This window comes from Aedes albopictus, chromosome 2, assembly GCF_035046485.1.
Source record: "Aedes albopictus strain Foshan chromosome 2, AalbF5, whole genome shotgun sequence".
In the NCBI taxonomy this organism is placed as follows: Eukaryota; Metazoa; Arthropoda; class Insecta; order Diptera; family Culicidae; genus Aedes; species Aedes albopictus.
In genome coordinates, this window is record NC_085137.1 from 431,725,324 (window position 1) to 431,751,276 (window position 25,953).

The 25,953-nt window shown below is 40.2% G+C and overlaps 2 protein-coding genes across 5 annotated transcripts; both read right to left on the minus strand.

Moving 5' to 3' along the window:
- Nucleotides 1-305: 305 nt before the first annotated feature.
- Nucleotides 306-5,751, minus strand: LOC109426838 (uncharacterized). 4 transcript variants are annotated; one of them, XM_062853643.1, is made up of 5 exons: nt 5,495-5,751; nt 4,959-5,109; nt 4,535-4,649; nt 3,752-3,866; nt 306-3,677 (listed from the first exon to the last, which is right to left on the minus strand). In XM_062853643.1, the coding sequence occupies exons 2-5, from the start codon at nt 5,069-5,071 to the stop codon at nt 3,457-3,459; spliced, it is 564 nt and encodes a 187-aa protein (XP_062709627.1). In that variant the 5' UTR covers nt 5,072-5,109; nt 5,495-5,751; the 3' UTR covers nt 306-3,456. The 4 variants fall into 4 exon arrangements, with proteins under 4 accessions (XP_062709627.1, XP_062709628.1, XP_062709630.1 ...); XM_062853644.1 differs by lacking the exon at nt 5,495-5,751 and adding an exon at nt 5,336-5,484; XM_062853646.1 differs by lacking the exon at nt 5,495-5,751 and adding an exon at nt 5,327-5,450.
- An 8,548-nt stretch (nt 5,752-14,299) lies between these two features.
- LOC109414740 (ras-like GTP-binding protein RhoL) lies at nt 14,300-24,711 on the minus strand. The gene is made up of 4 exons (XM_062849097.1): nt 24,468-24,711; nt 23,468-23,582; nt 14,687-14,801; nt 14,300-14,617 (listed from the first exon to the last, which is right to left on the minus strand). The coding sequence occupies exons 1-4, from the start codon at nt 24,587-24,589 to the stop codon at nt 14,346-14,348; spliced, it is 624 nt and encodes a 207-aa protein (XP_062705081.1). The 5' UTR covers nt 24,590-24,711; the 3' UTR covers nt 14,300-14,345.
- Nucleotides 24,712-25,953: the final 1,242 nt, after the last annotated feature.

The following is a 25,953-nucleotide window of genomic DNA, read 5'->3' on the forward strand; positions in this document are numbered from 1 at the left end:
GCAGTTCACTTCAATATGTTATAAAAGCGTTTGGGAAGAGGTTATACGCTTATTAGAGTACTTTTACACTCTTATTACTGGTTCAATAGTGAAACTACTGATAAACAATCAGTAACTATTGATAAACAATTAAAAACTTTTTTTACGATTTCGACAAATTGAAGTGATTCCTAACAACTTTTGTTCGAGCACTTTTTATTCAAAGCATTTATTAGCATTCAAAACATTGAAAGAAGTCGTGGGCGGGAAGGGGTTAAAGTTTGGACGAGCGGTGGATTTTTCTTTCACGAATTAGGTATTTCGGGTTGTCGTGTTATCGTTAGTTTATTTACGTTTTTTCTAGCGTATGTGTTCTTAACTTTATAAAAAAAAAACCCAGATTAATCCACCTAGTGGTGATAGTGCCTTTCTCGTCGAATACTACTACTACTCTCGTCGAATAGTACTCAAGAGCCATAAACCGAAGTGTTCCTGAACAAATCATATTTTCTATTTTTGTCACAGTGCTCGTTGACTTATCAATGGGGGAGTAGGGTTGATAAATAATTAATGTATTTGATGAAAAAATACCCAAACAATGAGCAAATCCGCTTAACTCATCGGGTTTGGTAATAAATTTTCTGGAGGACTCTAATTTCACTTTAAAATTTTAAAATGTATTGGTTAAGGGGGATTAGGGGCATAATGGACACCCTAAGCAAATGAGTACGTTAGACCTGCATAACAGAGAAAACCTTAACATATTATCAGTTGGCTTACAACTTTAGTTTGTTTCCTACGTATTTCAATCATTTACAACAGGTAGAATGTATTTATTGTGAAGAAATAATGAAATGTAAATCGTGTGTTTTTTAGGGCTGGCAGAGAAGATACGGGGCGAAATGGACACCCATCGAGTTAACATAACATCAAAGTTAATTAATAAAACTTCTGGCTAAAATAATCCAATTGATTTTTTTTCAAACACTTTTATACGTCTAACAGTATGCAATGCGTGTACAACATCTATTTGTAATTGCCAGAGTTCATTTCGCCCCAAATCGACTACAACATTGAAATTTATATTTCGAGTAAATGCTAATCACAAATAAAATAATTTATCCATTGCTAAATCTACGTATACATGCAGAAAAGGTAGCAATTCACTTGTTTTTATGGTGGACACGCTCAAACACTCGTAATACCTTATTTTCTGCTGCTTTGAAATTATAAGAATTTCACCATATGAAAAACATATTTCAATTTCAATGATATTTAGGTTATTTCGGAGGCATATGAATGGTACCTTTGAAAAATAGAACGATGACTTGTTCCTTTATACTTATGCATTAAAAGTTTAGCAGAAAAGTCAATGGTTTCGGTAAAAAAAGGGGTGTCGGTATAAAAAGGGATATACCCCGATTTCCCCTATTTATTTGTGCCCTTCCTCAAAATGAAAAATTTCTCCATACAACGTTGATTCATCCTACTGTATAATTACGTCTCAGGAATGTAAAATGGTGTGATTTGACAAGAACGCTTCAATTTTTGTTAAGATTTTGTTCTTTTACGCATATTTATCGCTTGCATTGATTTTGTTCACCCTCGTAATTTCAGCGATGCATCCAATCCTGATTCTGCAACACTGCTGGCAATCTTAGGTGTGATCAGAGACTATTTTCTTGCTGCCCTTTTATCTGGTTATCCAACGTTTTTGATGATTTGATGTTTTATAAATATGCATGGGTTTGGTTCACCTTTTTAACTGGCCGGCGGGACACCTGAAACCGGTTCCGGAACACAACCGATTCAGATATGTTATTTGTGGATTGATTGGTAATTATCGGTGACAAATATCGGAAACAGCTTGTTAAGCGTTTCGACCTACTATTCTTCGGTCATCGTCAGATGCATTCAATTTAATTTACCCCTTCAACTTCGTCAGTTTAATATATAAGCGGTTCAGATATGATCTGAAACTATTTTCCTGCTTACCGTTCATCCGGTTATCGATAAAGCCGCTATTTGGTGTGTCGCATGCATAGGTTTAGTTCAGTTTTTTAATTGGTCGCTTCCGACGGTACACCTGGAACCGGTTCCGGAACACAACCGGTTCAAATACGGTATGAAACTATTTTCCTGCTTACCGTTCATCTGCTTATCGAAAAAGCCGCTCTTTGATGCGTCGCATGCATGGGTTTGGCTCAATTTTTTTTATTGGCCACTTCCGGCAGGACACCCGGAACCGGTTCCGGAACTCTACCGGTTCAAATATGGTCTGAAACTACTTTCCTGCTTACCATTCAACTGGTTATCGCAAAAGCCGCTCTTTGATGTGTCGCATGCATGGGTTATGTTCACTTTTATATTTGGCCACTTCCGGCGGGACACCTGGAACCGGTTTCGGGACACAACCGGTTCAGATAAGGTATTAAACTATTTTCCTGCTTACCGTTCATCTGCTTATCGAAAAAGCCGCTCTTTGATGCGTCGCATGCATGGGTTTGGCTCAATTTTTTTATTGGCCACTTCCGGCAGGACACCCGGAACCAGTTCCGGAACACTACCGGTTCAAATATGGTCTGAAACTACTTTCCTGCTTACCATTCAACTGGTTATCGCAAAAGCCGCTCTTTGATGTGTCGCATGCATGGGTTATGTTCAATTTTATATTTGGCCACTTCCGGCGGGACACCTGGAACCGGTTTCGGGACACAACCGGTTCAGATAAGGTATTAAACTATTTTCCTGCTTACCGTTCATCTGTTTATCGAAAAAGCCGCTCTTTGATGCGTCGCATGCATGGGTTTGGCTCAATTTTTTTATTGCCCACTTCCGGCAGGACACCCGGAACCGGTTCCGGAACACTACCGGTTCAGATATAGTCTGAGACTATTTTCCTACTTCCCGTTCATCAAATAATCGAAAATGCCGTGGTTTGGTGGGTCGCATGCCTGGGTTTGTTGCATTTTCATATCTGGCCGCTTCCTGGGGTACCGATCCGGAACACCTAAATGGCCATAACTCCGGAACGGCTGGACCGATCCGGACCATTTTCAATAGGAAACAATGGGACCAGATTCCGCGTCGAATGAACCGTCGGTCGTTAAAATCGGTTGATGTTTACTATCTAAAAGTTAGGTGACCTTTTTTGTACACACACACACACACATACGCACACACATACATACACACACACACACATACACACACAGACATCATCTCAACTCGTCGAGCTGAGTCGATTGGTATATAACACTTGACCCCTCCGGAGGCTCTATCAAATTTTCGTTTTTGGAGTGAACATATAGCCTTTCGGTACACCTTGGTGTACGAGAAAGGCAAAACTATCAAACAGGGCAAGGTAGCTGTTTGTGAATACAAAACAATAAAATTAAATGAACAATTAAACATAATACAAAACATCACGATTCCGCTTCCCAAGTTATCACTAGAACAACATAAGAACTCCTTAACCTATGATATGGAACACAGCCCGCAGCACCGGTCTTCCTTTTCCGGCTCAGGTACACCCTGGAAGCACGCTCGGACGGCTTCTTCCACGGCAAGCTTCACGTTTATGTTTTGTTTCGCCGAACACTCCACAAACGAGTTAGCGTTGATCGTACGTTTGAGCCTTTCTCCTTGGGCCGTGCTGACCTCGGTGTTTATGTCTTTGCGGAGATCCAATTTCGTGGCTGCAAAGAGATGGATATTGTTGGGATTCTATGTCTTGTCTATTGGTTTTACGAGCAAATCAGTTAGAACTTACCTATTAACACAATCGGAATTCGTTTCTCTGCGGTTAGTTCTGGGATCCATTTCGATGTGATATTTTCATATGTGACCCGTTTATCAATACTGTAGCAAAGCATAAAACAATGAGCCTGCAAGAGAGCATGAGAGCAAGAGCAGTCCTTAAATATTAAATTCCTAACCGTAGATGTGTGAGTTCATGGGGGTTGTGCGCCAGTTTGAATAATTTCCTCTTCAAAGAGTGCCTGGGATCGAATCCCACTCCCGATAAACTCACAAAATGTGAGTTACACCTTCGGATGGGAAGTAAAGCGTGGGTTCCGAGATGAACTAGCCTAGGGCTAAAAATCTCGTTAATACAGATAGAAAAAATGCTTCGTAATGCATAGTGCTTGAAAAGATCACCCTCAACAGACTGTTAAGGCACACCGAGGGTGTAGATGGTCTCTTGAGTAACTGGTTCGGCTTCCGCAAGGGGAGGTCGACCGTAGACGCCACGGTCTTCGAAGCTACTTCAAGATCGATTACTAGTATACGACAACGAGGTGGATCAGAAAGTGGATCATCACTACGCTACTCAAATGGATTTCTTCTCCCGCACGAAGCTGGTCTGCTATTTCCCTGTTCATGGTCTGTCGGATCCCTTGATGCAGCATTTCCGGCCGTGGTCTATTATTCCCGTTTAATTCCAGAATATAGAGTAGATACTAAACTAAACAATTACTCCATTTTTCTAGATGACAACAGTACCTGCTTGTATCAATTAATGAATTTATGCTATAATTTTCACCATACTTACCTTCTTATAAAACTGTTGACGTATACGATCATAATCTTCCTGACCGGCTGTGTCGTGTAGCTGTATCGTGTGCCGCTGTCCGTCCAAGGTCATTTCTATCGATTCTTTGTCGTATCTGAGGTTGAAGATTAGAAAACAATCATGAGTGAATACACACCTAGAGTACACACCAATCGATTGCGCGCTTTGATTATTGAAATAGTATCGTTGCCGGCCATCATCATAACGTTGAAAAATTTGAACGCCCGATTGAACAGCATTTCAGTGACACATGCTTGCACCGAAAGCTTGAGGGAATTTTACACCTTTTTCTCGGAGTTCCAGTTTCAAACGAAACAAATTGACGGCAATCGATTCCCACTTGAACGCGCAGCAAAACGAGAATCAGCATTCCTTGCTACCGGTTCCGGTTTCGGCCACTTACATGGTTGGCTGATAGAAATTCTTGAAGCTTTCATCCGTGTAGGCATGCAGCAGACAAGTCTTCCCGACAGTACCATCTCCCACCACAACGATGTTCAGCATGTCGTGCGACATTTCGGTCACCTTCTCTCAACAGGTACCGGACAGGAGATCTGGAATTGGATTGGGAAATTTCAGCTACAATATGCTAAATTGCTTTGGGACTGGTAGTAGTTTAAGGTGGCTAATCCTTGCACGGTTGGTGATGCGTAACGACATCCACGTAAAAGTACGGAATACCCTAGGTTGAACCCTACAAATGCTATCCCTTTATCCAATATATAGAACATTAGCTGTAGATGTAGTTTTGCTGGACACCATTGGATGTACTGTTCTGACCTGCATGTTGGCACTCATGTGGTTTGCAAATATTGACACTGAACACTCATCAAATCACTTCATAACCGCACAGTGCTGAGTCAATCAATCCAAGTCCGACCCGGGAAGCAAACATTCGCCCACAATGGCCACCGTTTGCAACTGAGCTGATTCACTTACCTCTCTGATAGCAGCAGGTACTAGTTAACAGCAATGTTATCGGCCGGGCACTTAATCACCACCTTTGGCCTGCATGAATACAAACGCACACAAACTCAGGGGTTCGAAGATGCACTTCCGCCCTCGCTGGGAAATCTCTGCGTGGCTCACAACGAACTACCGGCTTGGATTTCAAAGGAAGACCACCAGCCTGGAGTAGCAGTGCCTAGTTCACCGGTTCTCGTATCGTAATGCGTTCCTATTCATTCATAGCTGCTGCTGCGGCTGTTGCAGTATGTACGTACCTCCCCGACAAGTGTGATTTTGGCTTATCTTATCTAATCGTACTTTACTTCCATGATATGGACTGTATTGGCTATGTGGGTTCGTGCAGACGAACGCAATCCCAAGTGTGTGTATTCGGCTTGATGGTAACAATCGATAGATTTCTGGGAAATGTCAAGCTTTTTTATCTGCAAGTAATATGTAACACAAATTTCAATTAAGACGTACGATTCAATTTAAAAGCGGAGTCGAATATGCACTCGTGCTCAAAGATATGGCTATAATCTTGATCAGATTGACCAGTTTAACCTTTGAGGACACGCGTCTGTTTGATTTTAAATCTGCATCGCGCTCGCGCTATGTACGGCGAGGCGAGTGAGGTTTTTGGTAGTGTTGTACTTTTTACAACGGCGCGCGTCCTGAAGGGTTAAGGAGAATTTGACAATCCCCGTTTTATAGCTTATCGCTCATTTGAGTTAGGTACTAAACAGTTAATTACTGGAGATTGCTTTTTCAATACATTGTAACGTGAAACAATAATAAAACAAAGTTTTCAGCTTTAGCAGTAGGGATTATAAAACATCACAGAATGCAATAGAAAATATATCAGCGTTCAACATAGATCTGGTCCTCACAAGCTCCTACCTCATGCTTCCACGGGTCAAGCGATGACAAAGATCGCCAGTTAAGAGTTGTGTGCTTAGCTGGTAGTGCAGCCTGGGCACTGTTGCCCTTCTGACTCCATCGGAAGTGCGGCTCAAAAAGCGTCTGTTCTGACATCTGCGTCTGTGTGAAATGCTCCTGGCAGCCCTACTACGGTGGGTAGAGGACCTTCCCAAGTAACCAAAAGCTCCGCTTCCCATGGCAAAATGCACTTTCAAGTTCAGGGAAGTTCAGAAAAAGTTCCGAATGGAACTTTCTGGCTGCTTAGGAGGCTAACGATGAGCCTTGCTGGAACTTCGGACACAAGTTCCGGCAAGGCTCATTGTTAGCCTCTTAAGCAGCCAGAAAGCCTTAAGATGCTACTCGGAACTTTGTCGGAACTTTCAAGTTTATAGAAGTTCAGTTCAGTAGCATTGTGTTCCAATGAAGGTTAAATGTCATTTTTTGCAGAAAATAACTGTTAAAACTTACATGAATAAAAGATAAATTTCAATTTATCAAATCAATAATAATACAAAAAATACAAATAATACAATAATACAAAAAAACATGTCGCCCACTGGATTCGAATCAATAGTCGCTGCGTGAGAGCCCTAGGCTGTACCACATTACTACAGTTACGATTGAGTGAATAACGGATGAAGTCTGACTTGAATCGATTTTCTTTCGGCAGCTACCTTTGAACACATAAACAGTAGTGAAATTAGCTTGACTTTCTCAAGCGTCTTCAGCAGCGCAGCGTTAAGTCAGCAGGCTATCACGCAGGAGAATCCTGTTCAAGTCTACATAGGAGAGCGACGTGTGGGAAAATATAATAATCAGCATTATCAGCAATTACAGACATAAATCACTACACCATCAACAGGTGTTCTGTCAGAAGCTGCTACCAGGCTATCCAACTACGTAATGTGAACTTTCAAGCTCCAAAATTACTTAAAAATAAAGCTGCTTAAGGCTAATGAGCATCCTCGAACAATCTGCTTAGCTAATAAAGTACCCTCTTATCTGAACTTTTAGTTACTTGGGTTAGGCCAACAACATACTGTTCTCGAAACCCAAAAACCGTTACATAAACTGAAAATGAAAGATTACGAACTGATTCAACGGCAACGGCTTTTACCACGAAACAACGGACAAGAATTGGAACATGGAATGTATTAACCCTAGCCCAGCAGGGTAAACTGGCACAAGTAGTCAATGAGCCATGTCGTTTGAATCTTGAGATCCTAGAACTGAACGAAGTCCGTTGGCCTAACTTTGGAGAACACACACGCAGAAAAATAAATTGTAAACACAATTAAATTCTAGTTCAAATCAACCGATTTTTCAGTTTACTATAGCGACAAACTGATTTCTAGTTTAAACTGAACTTTTCTATTGTTTGATAATACAAATATTTTCATTTGTCGAAATTTTTGACAGTTTGTTAAAACAAACAGAGATATGGTATTTTCAACATGAAATAATGGATTGATTCAAACGACTGCACTTTTGCCACTACCAAACCCGGAATGTGATTGTGTTGGTGACGGCAGCAACTGCGGCAGCTCGGAAATCTATTTTTAGACCGTCGGTAAGTGGATGGGGAGGAGAACGACTTAAAAAAAGACAAAAAAGGCGAAACCGATCAACTTTTTGTGGATGCTGTCGTGAGTACCTGCGCGTTATCCATCACGGCCAAAGCTGCACTTGGAAGTTGGCGTGATGGATTTGCTACACCTTCTTCGTTGTGGCGATGTTGGGGTAAGCATTTTATAGATGTGTGAGTGCTTTCGGACCATTTTTATGGTTTTTATTTTGTTGAAGCAAATGAGATTTTTGACATTATATGAAATGATGGTAATCGGTTGTTTTTATCGATAAACTCTAAATGAAAACAATTGAATATTTATTTATTTATTTATTTATTTGCTAATTGCTACTACATCTCTGACAAAAATTGTCACACAGACTGTTTTAAAAAAAATTAATCCTATTCTTAAAAACTAGTTTACTTATATTAAAATCGAAAACGTCACACACTTGATTAAACAATCTACAACAAAAATCCAACGGGTTAAACAGTCCATAGTTAGTGCGGTGGCCAGGAATCCACAACAGTTGCCGATTTCGGAGCTGACGAGTAGGCGCGTAGAGTCTTACGTTCTCGAGAAGGGAGGTGCAGTCGATATTGCCCTTGATGACATCAAAAATGAATAGTCTTTGCAGCATAATTCGACGACTTGCTAGCGGTTGTAGACTTATTAGTGCACATCGTTGCTCGTAGGGAGGCAGTTGAACCGGGTCGTTCCATGGGAGATTCCGTAGAGCATACCTTATGAAACGTTTCTGGACATTTTCGATACGGTTGACATTAACATCGTAGTATGGTGCCCAGACTTGAACTCCGTATTCCAGTACGCTTCGCACTAAGGCACAGTACAAGGCCTTTAAAGCATACACATTATCGAATTGAGCTGTATTGCGGCGCAAGAATCCGAGCATCGCTAATGCTTTTGCAGATGTCACCGCGACATGATCATGGAATCGAAGCTTACTGTCAAGCACCACACCGAGGTCCTTAATCGAGCTAACCTTTTTTAGTGGCGTGTTGTTGAGGGAATAAACAAACGTAGTAGCAGACTGGCGACGTGTGAACGTGATCGCGTTACATTTCGACACGTTCATCTGCATTCATTCACATTACACCAGCGTGACACGCACTCGATGTCAGCTTGCAAAGCACAACAGTCCACAAGCGACTTAATCACGCGGAAAAGCTTCAAGTCATCAGCATACAGAAGCTTGTTAGAGTTGAGTTTGCTGCACAGGTCGTTGATAAAAAGGATGAAGATAAGCGGGCCAAGATGACTGCCTTGTGGAACACCAGAGGGAATGTCAAATACATTTGACTTAGCGTCATGTACTTTGACAAACGCTTTGCGCATCGAAAGATAGGACTTCAACCATCGAATAATCCATGACGGAAGCCCAAGGCGATTTAGTTTTTCTATTGCTAACTCATGAGGCACTTTGTCGAATGCCTTGGAGAAGTCAACGTAGATGGCATCGACTTGGTTACTCTTCTCCAGCTCGCTTATTATGGCGTGAGTGTATGCCATGAGGTTCGTTGTTGTAGATCGCTTTCTTACGAAACCATGTTGATAATCAGATATCGTAGACTGAACAACTGGGTACAGTGCGTCATGCATTAGGCTCTCGAAAACTTTTGCGAGACAATTTAGTATAGATATCGGGCGATAATTCTCAACGCTGTGCATACTGCCAGTCTTGTGAATTGGGGTGATAGAGGCCAGCTTCCAAGCATCTGGAAACACTCCTTCGAGCAATGAACGATTGAAAATCGAAGTGATCGGTGATGCCAAAGATTGAGCACACTGCTTGATGAACATAGGTGGGATCATGTCAGGACCGGGACCTTTTGACGCATCCACTGCACTTTCCAATATAACTTTGGAATAAGTAAATTCTCAGTTTGAAAATCAACCGTGCGTTTTATTGTTTTAAACAAGCGCCATTTTTCTGCGTGCAGATTGGCGTCGCATCAAATTCTGCTATACTCTGGCCTACGAGGCGAACACGCTACACGCTTCTCGCTATCGTGAAGTTTCTGCTAAGCGCTCACGCCCACGCTGCGTTCATGAAGTGAGAACCTATTGATGAGAGGATAATTGTAACCAGTTTCGGAACACGGATTTGAAACCTTACCATCATCCAATGTTACGAGCCAACCGATGCTGCCGAAATGCAAGACAAAGAGAACTTTTACAGCCAACTGAATGTTGTCGTGGATGAGATTCCGGAAGGTGATACATATCAAGATCTTCATCGGCGACTTCAGCGTGAAGGTTGGTTCCGACAACTCGGACTATGAGCACGCCATCCCAAGTAACAATCCTAATTCTATTTGGTTTTATTTGTTTTTATGATAGTTTTATCGGAACATTGCATATTCTAGTTGATCTTATCGGAGTTTCAGCTGAGCACAACTATTCTTCATCAATATGTGGTTTTAACAACACCTCCAAGAATACTTGAGGTTTAGTTCATAAAACCATAAACACAACAAGAACTGTTGAACTTATTTTCAGTTTTATAAGGTTCTTGTAGTTATCTTCAATCGTCCGTTCTTGATCAAGAGCAATTGTTCTCACATGAGAACAGTTTAGTACATGAAAAATACAAGAAAAAACTCAAGCATCAGATTTTGATTCTCATCGTTCCATTATTGCTGCCAATCAAGAACACCTACCCGGAAACCCAACCGCGACGCGGTGCAGTGCCAAGTTCCTCCGGTTGCAGCATCCGAAATAAGGTTGGTTTGATCATCCAGTCGGGAGTAAAAAAATCGACCAGCAAAATCACTTACCTGTTGGAAATGCTGATCGGAGGAATAAGGCGCTGCACCACATCAAGGCCGGTTCCCGAAAAAGCTCTGCCTGGTTGACAACGGTACCGGGCTGATGATCGCACGAAGTTCACAAAATCCACCGCGGTGCGATAATTTATCGTTTGTTTACAATTTGGCGTACATGATTTATGACGTTCTCGGCGGAGTTTGCATAAACCTACATCAAGATCGTTATAAACCTGAGTACTCTTGAGTAATACTTCTTACCCTTGCATAAGATGAAATAAATTTAAGACGTTCTTGATGGAGACCAACCAGACTGCATTGAGAACGTTATAAATCCTAGTATTCTTGAGTTATGCTTTTAGCTCTGGCATGAGTTGAAAGAAATTTAAGACGATCTTATGGTGATGTTGATTAAAACCATCGATGATGGACCGACCAGCGGCCTAGATTTCAATGGAAGCCATGTTGAGAAAACTCATGAGCAATGTTCGCATGACCAGGAATAATATTTTTAAATATTTTATTAGTGCGTTATAATGGAAGCGCGTTGCAATTTTCGGAAGTATCTTGCAACATATATACGATGAATTTTGCTTGGCATTTGGCATCCTTGCTACATTCCGGAAATATTTCCAATTTGTGTAATAAATTAATCCCGATTACAATAATGTGTCATTTTCATTGTGTTTTTAATTTCAATTTAATTCACCAAACTTTTCTGTCGACATAAAAGTTGCATCAGCAACAACACTGACAAATTTATTATCGTTTTATCGTGCACTTCAAGAATTCTACAAGGAGAGAGCAATTCGCCTTGAGGACAACTTGGGAAGTACAACAAGTTTTAAGAGAAATTTAAAAACAACTCTCCAAGAGCATCTTAGGATGGGCCTCTTTGATCTTATGGCGGGTTTATGGTTGAGTTGATGTCGTGTTGTAGAGCAATTTGATTTATGCATGGTTTTAAAGAACAGGTGTTGAAGAATACTTCAAAAGCATTATAAAATTAATTTTGTTACTTGGGATGGGACGCCATGGTCTCGGGGAAATGAGCGAGAACGGAGAGCTGTTTGCCGACCTTTGTGGCAACAATGACATGGTGATTGGGGGATCGCTTTTTCCCCATCTATCAGTGCACAAAGTGACATGGGTTTTCCGTGATGGCATCACGGAAAATCAAATCGACCACATCTACATCAGCCGGAAATGGAGACGGAGCCTTCTTGATGTGCGGAACAAACGTAGCGCCGATATTGCGGTCGACAATCATCTCTTAATCGGCGTGATCCGGCTGTGCATTGCGAGGATCCATCGACAGGGTAAGAAAATCGGGTGCCTGACAAGGTCCTTCATCGAGGAGCTAGACAACTGTATTGCGGATATTCCGGAAAAAGGAAGCATAGTCCAATGGAGCACCATCAAGAACGCCTTCATTGCCACCGGCGAAAATAATTTGGGTAAGTTATGCACCCGGAGAATGCCACAGATCCCAGATGATACCTGGAGGAAGACAGAGAAGCGAAGGAACACCAAAGCCGCGATAGAGCTAGCAAAACACGTGGAGCTAAGCCGTAGCCTGTCAGTGCTATTCGGCTCTCGAGAGAGAAGTGAAACGCTCGTGAAGACGGGACAAAAGAGCGTGGGCTGACTCCCTAGCCGACGAAGGCAAGAAAGCCGCAAACACCTTCACGATGTTTCACGTCGCCTAAGACGGGACTAAGATGAATGCTACGATGCCTGTGAAAGAGACGTCTGGACAGTTATTGACCGACCCGGGTGATCAATTGAAACGCTGGTTCGAGCACTTTGGAAATCTTTATCAAGTATCGGCCACGCCATCAACACCTCAGCATGATCCGCTAAGGGTTCGACGCATTACCCGTGTCATCACCGAAGCTTCATCAGTGCAGGAGATTGAAACAGCCATCCGTAGCTGAGATGCTCAAAAGTGACCCCATAGTGTCAGCACAACTGCTGCATCAATTATTATGCAACATATGCGAAAATCCGACATTTCTGACCGACTGGATGTAAAGTGCCCCACACAATGCATACGTCTGCGTGTGCGTGACAGTAGTTTGACACATTTCCCATGAGAAAACCACATAAAAACGCAAACCTCGACGGAACGGACGGTATGTGTTCCAGGCTTCAGGCGTCTTAATTAAGGTACCCAAAAAGGGCAACCAGGCTGTATGCGACAATTGGCAGGGTATCTTGTTGCTGCGTTCTCAAAGTTCTCCGCAAAGTGATCCTTAACCGGATACAGGAGAAGATTGTCGTAACTCTCCGACGGCAGCAAGTAGGATGCCGTGACGGACGATCCTGTGTGGACCCTATTGTCACGCTCCATATCATCCTGGAGCAAATCAATGAATTCCAAGAGTCTCTTTACCTGGTGTTCATTGATTACGTCAATCACAAAACTATTTGAGGTGCCCTTAGGCGCAAGGGAGTCTCTGGGAAAATCATCGGCCTCATTGAAGCACAGTACAGGGCATTTTCGTTCAGAGTACTGCACAACGATATCTTGTCCGATCTCATCCGGGTCTTTGCTGGAGTGAGGCAAGAATATATACTATCACCGTTTCTCATCGTAATCGACGAGATCCTGGTAGCTGCGATTGATCGTGAGCTAATCGTGGATTGCTGTGGCAGCCCATTATCATGGAGCACCTAAATGACTTCGAACTGACTGATGACGTTGCTCTCTTAGCTCAACACCGCTCTGAAATGCAGCGTAAGCTCGATGATCTTGCCGATCGCTCCTCGGCGGCAGGTCTTACCATCAACGTCAACAAGAGCGTATCGTTGGATGTACACACGGTCTAACCCTTCGAGGTTTACGGTAGCTGGTCGAGTAGTGGATAATGTTGAAGGTTTCCAAAGTCTTGGTAGTCAAATGGCGGCACCAAGATCGACATAGACGCACGCACCAAGAAGGCGAGGGCTACTTTTGCGAGTTTAAGAAATGTATGGAAAAACAACCAGATTAGTCGACGCACCGAAATCCAAATTTTCAATTCGAACGTGAAATCTGTGCTGCTGTGCGCCAGTGAAGCCTGGTGTGTATCAGTGGAGAATACTCAACTGCCTGCGGTATATAATTCGTGCATGGTGGCCTCACAATTGGATCTCCAACGTAGAGCTCCATCGTCGATGTCATCAAAAGCCGATAGCGACAGAAATTCGGGAGCGAAAGTGGAGGTGGATCGGCCACACTCACACTTTACGCAGGGGCGGAAACGAAATCTGCAAGCAAGCGTTAGATTGGAACCCAGCAGGTCATCGACAGAAATTTAGCCTTGCTACAGGTCAAGGCGATGGCTGGCAATCGCGCAGGATGGAGATCTTTCAACTCATCCCTCTGCACCGTGGGTGCTCAGGACTAAAAGTAAGTATTTACAAAATAGATTGATTGATTTGTCTTTATTAGAGAGACTTTCAGCCCTTGGCTGGTTCGTCTCTTCTTCACAAAATAGATCTTTTTTTTATCATAATTACTATTCAACTATTTTTGCTAGCCATGATTTTTAGCAACCCAGCCCTGACAGTAAATGTTGTACACTACCGCCGAAAGGCAACAGTCTGTTCGGGGTGATGATATGTAGTGCTTCTACAACAGCATAACCCGCACCAACGGGCGGGTTCCGGTTCCGGGTCAGGCACTCCCTGGCTGCACACTCGGACGGCCTCATGCACTGCAAGCTCTATGTTTTCGCTCAGTTTTGCCGAACACTCAACGAATGCATTAGCTTTGATCAGCAGACTGAGTTTTTCTCCTGCGTCAGTGCTGACCACTGCATTATCCGGGTTATCGCGAAGATCCGATTTGGTTCCTGTAAGAAGGTACAGGTTGTCTTAGTATGTTGAGTGGATCATCATAACTAGGGTTCTTGGGAAATTACCTATCAGAACGATCGGGATGTGATGTTCTGTTGTCAGGTCTGGGATCCATGTATTAATGATATTTTCATATGTGACAACATTATTGATACTGTAACATAGAAGAAAGCAATCTGCCTAAAATTATAGGAACAACCAATACTTTATTGTGATTAATTGAACCAAACAGGAGCAAAGTATATTAAAAGATCTTAACACTCTTACTGCCATGCTAAGAATCACTTTCACCAACTCCCATGCCTCAAAACAGTGGGAATGGTATCTTTCAACTTTAAATACTTATTATCTCAGCCGTTCGCAAAATTTTCGAACCAAACAATTTTCACAGCATTTGAGATGATTATAACATGTTTGAATTATTTGTTGGACCAAAGTTGTATTTTTGAGTACTTTCTGGTACAATTTCTGGAGTTATTCCAAACATAGTAGCACAGACAAACAGACGTCTCACTCTACTCACTTCTCATCGTTGTTACCCTTTTTAACGGTTAGTTCAAATATTTTGTAGTTCGCAAATCGCTCGGTCACGGCGCTCGCATCGTTTTTGCTCCTGTTTGACGTTTGCTCACTACTGCCACCTACTGAGTGGTTTGCGTAACACAGCCTGGTTAGCATTGGGCGATTGTGTTTTCGTGACGATGATTTTCATCGCAGTTTGTTATAAGTGATACGTCTGTTTATCTGTGATAGTAGTATCTACATACACTGTGGTGCATAATTGTTCGGACAAACGTCGATTTTCATATAAAATGGCCAAGTTTGGGATGCTGTAACTATGGTTTGCGTTGATGGATTGAGCTCAATTTTTGACACGGAACTACTAATATGCTGAATTTTACGTATACGAAGTACAAAATGTTTTCGTTCACAGGCCTGGGCGTGGCAAGGCGTTCAAAATATGCAAAAGTGATCGGACAGCGGTACCCCTTTGATTTACACGCGTGCCGCTGTCCGATCACTTTTGCACATTTTGAACGCCGAATGCCATCTGGCCGAATGGGTCGTGTGACCGAATGCCGTTTGGCCGTATTATGATCAAATATTCAAATATTTCCTTCTTTTAATCATAGGATATTCTTTCTAGTTTTGACATTAAGGGATTGATTGGCGTTGAAACTATCAAATTTAATCAAATATTTTCCTTCTTTGATTCATAGGCTGTTCTTTCGAGTCATATTCATGCGGAGAACAGTGGCATAGTCATTTAAATTCATCATCCATTTTTCGGCCAAACGGCATTCGGCCAAATGGCATTCGACCAAATGACCCTTTCGGCCAAATGGCGTTCGGCTAAATGACCCGGAGCCGTTCAAAATGTGCAAAAGTGATCGGACAGCGGCACGCGTGTAAATCAAAGGGATACCGCTGTCCGATCACTTTTGCACATTTTGAACGCCTTACCACGCCCGAACCAGTTAACGAAAGCATTTTGTATTTCGTATACATAAAATTCAGCATACTAGTAGTTCCGTGTCAAAAATTGGGCCCAATCCATCAACGCAAACCATAGTTACATCATCTCAAACTTGGCCGTTTTGTATGAAAATCGGCGTTTGTCCGATCAATTATGCACCACAATGTACATACACACAGACATCGTCTCGATTCGTCGAACTGAGATGATTGGTAGCGTATCGCGCCACTTGGGCGGTGGCTTCTATATTCGTCTGTTTTCCACTATAACTCAGTCAATTTTGAACCAATTGACTTGAAATGTTGTACACGAGTAGATACTATACCTATCTCACCACATTCCAAAAGTTGTGTCAATTGATTCAAATTTGACTGAGTTATCGTGGAAAACAGACGAATATAGAAGCCACCGCCCAAGTGGCGCGATTCCCTATACAGTAGGCGTTCGATAACTGCAACATGTTTACGTTTCACTTACCGAATGAAATTCGATAACTGCAACAACTGACAGACGTCAAAGAACTGTCAGTCGCTGCAGAATGCAGCCAATGTGCATTCAGAAAACATCGCACTGCAACAAGAGTGCATGCGAAAAACATCGCATCGCTGTTGACATTTGATTCTGACGGATAGCGGTGCGATAACTGCAAAATTGTTGCAGTTAGCGGACTTGCAGTTAAAAAGCATTGCAGTTAAACCGTTTGCACCGAGCGAACGTCTACTGTATGTGACTTGGCCCCATTGGCGTATCTAGGATTTTTTCCTAGGGGGTGCCTGGAGGGTGCCAGTTTCAGTGGGTTCCGGGTTGTTTTCCTTTTTTTTTTTTTGTAAAAAGAAATACCGATCCATCCTCAATTTCTTAGTATAATGAAAATTTAAACGCGCTATATTTTAAAGAACGGTTTTTTTTAATCCGAACCGTTGTACTGACTTAACACTCTCCCCGCCATGTAAGCACAGAGAACAGACATCCAGGCTAGAACAAATTTCATTCGGAAAGTTGTGTAAGGATTTGAATCTTTACTTGAGTAAGGTTGCAAACCAATACACGACGACAACACTAACGCCATCAAACACCATATTGCCACAGTCAGTGGTGAATTGAAACATTTCAAGTGGTGAATTAAATTAGTATGGCAAAATAACCGATTGCAGCGCCACGCTATTGCCACTTGTGTTGCCGATTTCAAATGGCCGTTAAATTCCTTACACAGTTTCGGAACTGGACTTGGATGTCTGTTCTCTGTGATGTAAGGTTTGAGAACTTGATAACTTGATTACGTATAATAAATGGAATTTGTATTTTCAGTTTGAACTTTACAATCATCACAACCCCTTTGTTTTGCGGATTGAATACTTTGATTAAGAATACATTTTTAGAGCAATTATCAGAAGTGTAAATCTCGGAAACTATGAAATATCTACAAATTTGCGTGTAACTTGTATTCATCGTGACATCCTCTTTGTTTCATTGCATGATAACAACCCTTATAAAATAGTTTTCAAGAACAATTGTAAGAGTCTTTTTTTCTCCCCTGTTGTGGAAATTAAGCCACTGCGTCCAATAAGCTGTACTTTTGTGGCATTGTAAGAGTTATAAATACTTGAAATTGCAAAATCAGGATGCATATTTGCATTTTTGGTTTGACCACAACATTAATAGAAAACTTTGATTTTTCTCTTCGGGACTCTAATTCTATGCTAAAATATAATAAAGAAATTTGGGTTTTCGGCAAAACATTGTTTCGGTAATTCCTCAGGGAATATTCCCGGCAATTTATTTGGAAATTATTTTGCAATTTACTTTAATTAAGGCTATTTTAATTTCCCAGAAATTCCTTTGAGTTTGGCCAATTTCTTCGAATTTATTTGGTAATTTGTCTGGAATTTGATACTAAACACCTTTTACGCATCCTTTGAAAATTTCATCGGAAATTACTTTGGAAATTTCTTTGGCAATTCCACTAGGAGTTTATTTGCCTTTTTGTTTATTTCATTGGCACATTTATTGAAATGTTCTCTCGGCAGTTCCTTCGCCAATTTTTTAGTAGTCTTTCAAGCGATGTTTTATTAATGTCAGCAATTCTATTCATATTTGTCTTTTAAAGTTCTTCAATTTCTCCTTAGGCAATTCCTTTGAGAAGCCTTTGGTGATTCATTCGACATTAACTCTGGGAACTTCCTCACATTTTTTTTGGAAATGTCTTCAGCAAGTCATTCTACTTGTTTTTCGGATTTGCGTCGTTTTTTTTTGGACTTCCATTATCTATGGTATTAGCTATTTCTTCACCAATTCCTTCGAAAACTTTTTCGTAAGTTTTTTTTATAAATAGGTTCTATAATTTAAATAAAAATTCTTTAGGCAATTTCTTCTAGATTTCTTCAGTAATTATGTAAGGAGTTCCTGCAGCAGATGATTTCGGAACACCTTCGGCAATTCCGATGTTGCTTGCATTGATATTTATTTGGGAATTTATCAGCTTAACCTTTGGAAACTTCTATTATTACTTTAGGAATTTCTTCGGTAATTCCTTTGGAAATGGATTCGGCAATTTTCTAAGAGATATCCTCCGGGAATTTCTTCAAAAAAATCTCTGGCGGTTCTTTAAAGATTCTGTTACTGCAATTACTTTAGGAATTCTTTCTAAATTTTCTTCAGAAATGCCTTTAATGATTTCGAAAAATTCTTTGAGAATTTCTTCGAAATTTTTTTTATGAATGTTTGTGGAATTTTTTATAGAATATTTTTTGGCAATTTATTTTGAAATTGGATTCGGCCAATTTCTTTAAAAAGCTTTACTATTTTCATGAGGAATTTCTCTGGCAGTTCTTATATGAATTCTTTTGGCAACTACTTTGAAAGCTCTAAGGTAATTTTGATGGATTTTTTCCGGCAATTTCTTTGGGGATTTGTCAGGAAATTTTTCGTGAATTTCATAGGATTTTCTTTAAGCACATCCAGTTGAGCATTTCTGAATTTCCAGAAGCAATATATTTAAATATAATTAAATCATAAAGAATTACAAAAGTAATCACGATAAAATTTCCTGAGAAATTTGCAAAATAACTGAAAAAGAAATTGCTAAAATAATTACGGAAGAATAGCCATTGAAATAAAGAAAAAAAAATCCAAAGAAATTGTTGATTGCATTCCCAAAACAACGTAACTAGCTTAATATCAGTTTCTTAAACTAAAGTTTGCTTAAGAGCGATTTGTTCCCCTACTATACAGCTAAAATGTTTGTTGGGTTCCAATGAAACTACCGAAAAAATAAAAAATAAATAAAAAGAACAATAATGCCGAAGGAACCCTCAAAGAAATGGCCATACTGCGGTTTAGCAAATACGGAGTCGTGTGTTCTCGAATCCCACCAAAACGCGATTTTTTTTTTCCACAAATTCATCCTTCATTTTGTCAATTAGCAACATTCTGTGCCTTCTAATTAATTACAAGTTTTTCCCGTACATTCCTATAGGATTTCACTAGAGATTTCTCTAGTAATGCCTCCTAGGATATCTCTGGAAATTCCAACTATTCCCGAAATTCGTTTAGGGATTCCTCAAGAGATTTATATTGGGATTCCTTCAGCTAGAATTCTTTAAGGAAGGCCAAGAGGAGTTCCAGGTGTAATACCATGATTAATTTCTAGAGTAATCCATGAATTCTTGGATGATTATTTAGAAAAATCCCTGGAAGAATCAAAGGCATTTTTGGAAGTATCCTAAGAAAACTGACTAGAAGAATCCCGGCAAGAATTCCAGAAGTAATCTCTAGAGGGATTCCTGCAGGTATTACAGTAAGAATTTCTGGAGGAGACCTGGGAGGCATTCCTGAAACATTAGAAGCAGCTAGAATCGCTTATGGAATCCTAGGAGGAGTTCCTGGATGAAATTCAAGAGGAGTTCCTGGAGAAGTCCAACAAGAAATATTTGGAGAAATCCTAGTTTTTTTTTAGGATTTCCAGGAAGACACACCGAAGGTACTTCTGCAAGACTCCTACGAAGATTGTCTTGAATAATCGCAGCAAGTTTTTGAAGGAATTCCTGGATAAACTCTTAGAAGAGTCCGTAGAAGAATTCTGGGAGTAAGAATGACTGGAGGAGTCCTAGGAGGAATTGCAGGAAGAACCACAACAGGAATAGCTTGAGAAATCCAGCTGAAATTCCTGGATGTAAGCCAAGAGGAGTTCCTGTAGGAATTCCATGGGAAATTTATGAGAGAATCCGTGGACAAAATATCTTGGATAAAAAATCCTGGAGGAATCACCGGAGCGTTTCTGAAGAAATCACAGGAAAAATCTCAGGAGGTATTCATAGAAGGATTCTGGGATGTATCACTGTAGAAACCTCAGCTGAAATCCTAGAAGGAATTGCTGGAGGAAACTGTACAGGAATTTCTAGAGAAATCCCATCAGGAATGCCGGGGGGAATCCAAAGAAAAAATCCTTGGAATACCTAGAGAAGTCCCTGCAAGAACCGGTAGAGGTATTCTGGAAGAATCTATAAAGAAGGCCCTGATGGAATCGCAAGAGGATTTTCTGAAAGAATCTCAGGAAGAATTCCAGCCATAATACTAGGATAAATTCGTATAGGAATCACTAGGAAGAATTTCTGGAGAAATTGATGGAAGAATCACAGGAGGAGTTGTTTGAGGTATTCTTGGAGGAAGGCCAAAAAGAATTTCTGCAGCAATTCCATGATGATTTTCTGGAGAAATCTTTGGAAACAATCTCTGGAGGAATTCCTGGATGAGTTCTTGGAGAAATCCCTGGTGGAGCAACCAAAGGAATTTCTGCAAGAATTCCAGGAAGATTGCCTGGAAAGGTCTCAGCAAAAAAGTCAGGAGAAAGCTCTAGAAGAATCCGTAGCATAATTTCGGAAGTACCACAGTTAGAATTTCTGGAGGAAGAATAGCTGGAAGAACCGCATGAATTGCTTGAGCAGTCACAGCTGGAATATCTGGAGGAATTCTTAGAATTCCGGGAGCTATCATAGAAGTAATTTTTAGAGAAATCCTAGAATCAGCAATGCCAGGGGTATCTTATGAGAAGATCCTCTAACAAATGCCTGGAGGAATACCTACAGTACTCCTTGAAAGAATAGGTAGAAGCATACTGGTGGAATCCCTGTTGGAATCGCAGGAAGAATTTCTAGAGGAATCTCAGTAATATTTCCCGAAAGAATTGCAGCAAGTAAGTATGCCAAGAAAAATCCCTAGAAGTATTTCTGAAGAAGTCTTAACGGGAATTGTTTGAAGAATTCCAGTTGAAATTCATGGAGGAATTCTTGGGAAAATCCCCTGTGGAATTTCTGGAAGAACCTCTGTAAAAAGTCCTGAATATATCCTTGAAGAAATGTATGGAAGAATCAATGAAGGGATTTTATATAAAAATCTCAGGGAGATCTTCCCGAAGAACTTTCCTAGTAGAATTCCAGAAGGTACCACAGTGAGAGTTTTTAGAGGAGAGACATTGCTGGAAGAATCGCAGCAGGAGTTGCTTGAGGAATCCTTGCCAAAATTCACGGAGGAAGGCCAATGTAAGCAAATTCCATGAGAATTTTTTGGAAGAGCCTCTGAATGAAATCTCTGAAAGAATTCCTGGAAGAATCACCGGAGGAACTTCTGAAAGGATCCCAGGAAGATTGCTTGAATAATTCCATCAGGAATTCTTAAAAAAATCCCAATAGAAATTTTTAGAGGAATCCCTAGAAGAATTCCGAGAAGAATCATAGTAAGAATTTACAAAGAAATCCTAGCAGAATTTGCTGGATCAATCTCTGCAGAAATTTCTAGTATGTACAACCCCATTAGGACTGCCTGGAGTATCCTAATTCCTAAGGGAAGTTTATTGCAGAAATATCAGGACGAATCCATAAAGGAAGCCTAGAGAAATCACTGTATGAATAGATAGAGGTAGGAATCTATGGAGAAGTCTGTTGATTGTTCTTACCAATATCCAAAAACGCCAAAATCTGCGCCAAAACGTACAACAGTTATATAGGTAATTCCGGGTGTGCTTAAGTTTTGTTCAAATGTGCCATTAATAAATATTGGAATTATTGTGTGAAGCTTAAAATTTGAGGTGACTGTCAAGGAAAAATTCTAGGGGGTGCCAAATTTGTTCTAGGGGGTGCCAGGCACCCCTGGAACCCCCCCTAGCTACGCCAATGCTTGGCCCCCCGAGCCTTCAATCGAAAAATCGTTTCTGAGTGAATATATAGCAGGAATAAGAGAATCAAGGCCATGAATAAGAAGACAATACAACAATTAGTTCATAGACATCACATATAAAAAGCGTTGTTGAGAAATCGTTTGATCGCTGCTACGTTCACTGTTGAACAGATGAATTTCAATTGTAGGTACCGTAAAACGGGGTATCTTTAATAATGCGGGTAACTTTGATAGTGCGGCAGGCATTGTGTAATTTATCTTACAACTATGATTCCTTCAACCAATTAAGAAAAAGGTAAACGTAAATCAATTCTATACATATGAAAGTTCATCTTAGACGTATTTTCATTAAAATCTAGTTTATATACAACTTTTTGAACAAAAAATAAAAATGGTTGATATTTTTGCCATTTATCAACCCCTTCAAACAATCTGCTATACGACTTCGTTAAAACTATTTTTTCAATGAATGGACTCTTATTCTCGATAGATTCATCATAGTAGATTCCAAATCTGGCCTTGAATCTCTTAACGAAATGTGTTTTTACGTAATGGAAGCAATTTTGTAAATTGGGATATTATTCTCCATACATTGATAAACGCCTAAAAGTATACAATGCCCTTGTAATTTCATGTAGATAAATATCTGTTGTTGAAAATTTGTTAATAAAACATTAAAAAGCTACCCAAAAACAGAAAACTAACCATGAATAGCATGTAATCATATGTTGATGTATCGTTAAGTATTTATTATTACAAAGATAATGATTTGTGATAGCTTAATTTATTGTGTTTTGCACTCAATACTCCACAAACTCATTTTTATATGTAGAATTTAGTAAAAAATCAATGTTTTGATATAAAAATTCTATCTTATATATTCCACAAGCCTTCTCTCATCATGTTCATACTCCTAAGTTTTCAATCTGTGATTATTTTTTGAGATTTGATGTGTTTTTATGGCATTATCAAAGTTACCCCGAAAAGAAAATCTGATTTTCGGTTAAATGAAAAACTAAAAGTTATCCAAAACATTTCAGATTATCGAATCTTGTAATTGCAATTGATAACTGATACCCCAGTACTTGTTTTAAAATTATAAAACTCGGGGAAATACTGTTACATGTAAAAATATTCGCTGAAAAACTATCAAAGTTACCCCATTTTACGGTAACTATCGGTGGATTCCCTTTCTTACATTTTTGTAAAAGTGCCGTCGTAGACGTTCAAACTCCTCTTGTCCTGCTGTGTCGTGCAACTGTACGGTGTGTATCTGGCCATTCAATGTAATTTCAAACGCTTTTTTGTCGTATCTGTTGATGATAAAATATATAGGTTAAAAATCATCGACTATCGATTGCGTTATCCCGACTAGACATTTATATCAAGTTTATACTACATATTTTGTTATGAAGTAATAGTATTTTTCTACATCTTATTATGTTATAAATTAGATGCCAGGATGATGTTAAAATAAGTAAAGATGTAACAAAAAGTACACCACGCCGAGGACCTGGGATCGAATCCCACTCCCGACAAACTCGCAAAATGTGAGTTCTTCCTTCGGAAGGGAACTTAAGCAACATAATAGTTTATGTCAAAATTTTATACAATTTAGTAACCTTATTTTCTGAATGTCGAAGAATCAATACTAAACTATATTCGAATGAACTTTTAAACATCATTTATAACACAATATGATACCACTGAGTTATAATATTGTATAAGCACCAATGATGAGGAACATGGTATAATCCAAGGAGTTCTGAATACAGTAGACGTTCGATAAGTGCAACATGTTTACGTTTCAGTTACCGAATGAAATTCGCTAACTGCAACGACTGAAAGCCGTCAAACAGTTGTCAATTGCTTTTGGACGCAGCCAGAATGCACTCAAAAACATCGCAATGCAGCTGTAGTGCATCTGAAAAACATCGCAACTCTGTTGACGTTTCGATTTTCACGGTGCGATAACTGCAAAATTGTTGCACTTAGCGGACTTACAGTTAAAAAGCATTGCAGTAAAACCGTTTGCACCGAGCGAACGTCTACTGTTTATTATAATTATGTTATTGTTTTGTTTGGCCCCCTAGTCGGGATGTTAAATAAACTCAGGGATTATAAATACATTTAATTTTTTGATAGAATGTATGGCATTGGCACTTGATCGTGCAACAAAACATGAATCCGCTTCTTACATGGTAGGCTCATATAGACCACCGAATGGTGCACCCGAGTAGGCATTCAGCAAGCTAGTTTTCCCAACAGCACCATCACCTACCACAAGAATGTTCAGAATTTTATGTGACATTTGAGACATTTTTGCTCAGCAGAACCTGAAAATAAAATAAAATGTGAAGTTAACTGGCTTTGACATTGGGCATTGAAATTTTGGTATTTGAAGATATCTTCCTAGGGATGGGTAGGGGATTACGGTCTGCAGAACGCGACGATCAAAACATGTACACCAGCCGCTGCGAAGTTGTGCGCGAAATTCGATTGTGATAATAATGAATTCGGTCCGAGTCTAAATGGGTGCAATTGTCGCGATATTACGAAAGGGAATTTTCACGATTTTTCGACACCCCCTTGTATTTTTTTTGTATGAGAACCCAAATATTTTTGTATGGCACGTAAGGTTTCTCAAACCCCCTTCCCCTCATAAACCCTTAACCTTCCTTAGTCCCTAAAAAAAAGTTACAAATAAGACCCTGGAGTCATTTTTGACCCCAAACTTAGAACGGCTCTCAAAAATCAGTGGTTGGGCCGATTTTGATTTTCTTTGGCCCAAATGAAAGCCACATATGTCTAGTTTTCAAAACCCCCGGAGAGTTCCGGATTTGGTCACTGTGGCCACCGGGAACCTGCTTCAACTGAAAAATGCCGCTTTAGAGACCCTAACTTTGGCAAGCTATAACTTTGCAACCAAACAAGTAATCAGGACCGTTCAAGAATCGTTGGAAAGGTATTCACGTGGGCTTTGATTAAAGACATTAATATTGACTAATTCTTAAGAACCGGTTCCGGAAATCCGGAACATCCGGAAAGTAATGTTTTTCACGATAATGTGCTAGGAAGCACATTCATATTATTTACAGGATAGAAGTTTTTGCATCAAACTTCTTTAGGCCATAATACAATCTGTCGAGAACTATTTCTGTATGTTTCTGGTTATGTCCCGTCCTTCTGGAACCGGTTCCAGAGATCCCACAAGATGGCCAACGAGTTGACTGTAACGAAATTGAACGGTTTTCCGCGCTAAACACATCTGCGTTGATTAACTCATGAAGAAATCTCAATAATTTTACATACTCCATATTGTTATGATATGTAAAAATATTGTTGGACATTGTGGTCTTATGTGGCCACCGGAGTGACCACCGGAGAAATCCGTATTGAGGGAGTTTCATGTTTTTGCAACAAAGATAGGTATTCGACGGCTCTAACTTCATGTTTTTTCATGGCCATGTAGCTTCTGACATTAATAGAAGAATTGACCATTCTGGTCTGTTTTGGCCACCGGAATGACCACCGGAGATATCCGTATTGAGGGAGTTTCATGTTTTTGCAATAAAGATAGGTATTCGACGGCTCTAACTTTATGATTTTTCATGGCCATGTGGCTTCTGGCATTGAAAAGAATAATTGACCACAATGGTCTGTTTTGGCCACCGGAGTGACCAC

Coding starts and splice junctions, on each gene's coding strand:
- LOC109414740 (XM_062849097.1), bottom strand. CDS start 24,589: ATGTCTCAAATGTCACATAAAATTCTGAACATTCTTGTGGTAGGTGAT. Junction 14,802..23,467: donor GACGGCACTTTTACAAAAAT/GTAAGAAAGGGA, acceptor CTATAATTTTAG/GCAGATTGCTTTCTTCTATG. Junction 14,618..14,686: donor CATCCCGATCGTTCTGATAG/GTAATTTCCCAA, acceptor ACCTTCTTACAG/GAACCAAATCGGATCTTCGC.
- LOC109426838 (XM_062853643.1), bottom strand. CDS start 5,071: ATGTCGCACGACATGCTGAACATCGTTGTGGTGGGAGATGGTACTGTC. Junction 4,650..4,958: donor AATTTCTATCAGCCAACCAT/GTAAGTGGCCGA, acceptor CTTCAACCTCAG/ATACGACAAAGAATCGATAG. Junction 3,867..4,534: donor GTCAACAGTTTTATAAGAAG/GTAAGTATGGTG, acceptor GCTCTCTTGCAG/GCTCATTGTTTTATGCTTTG.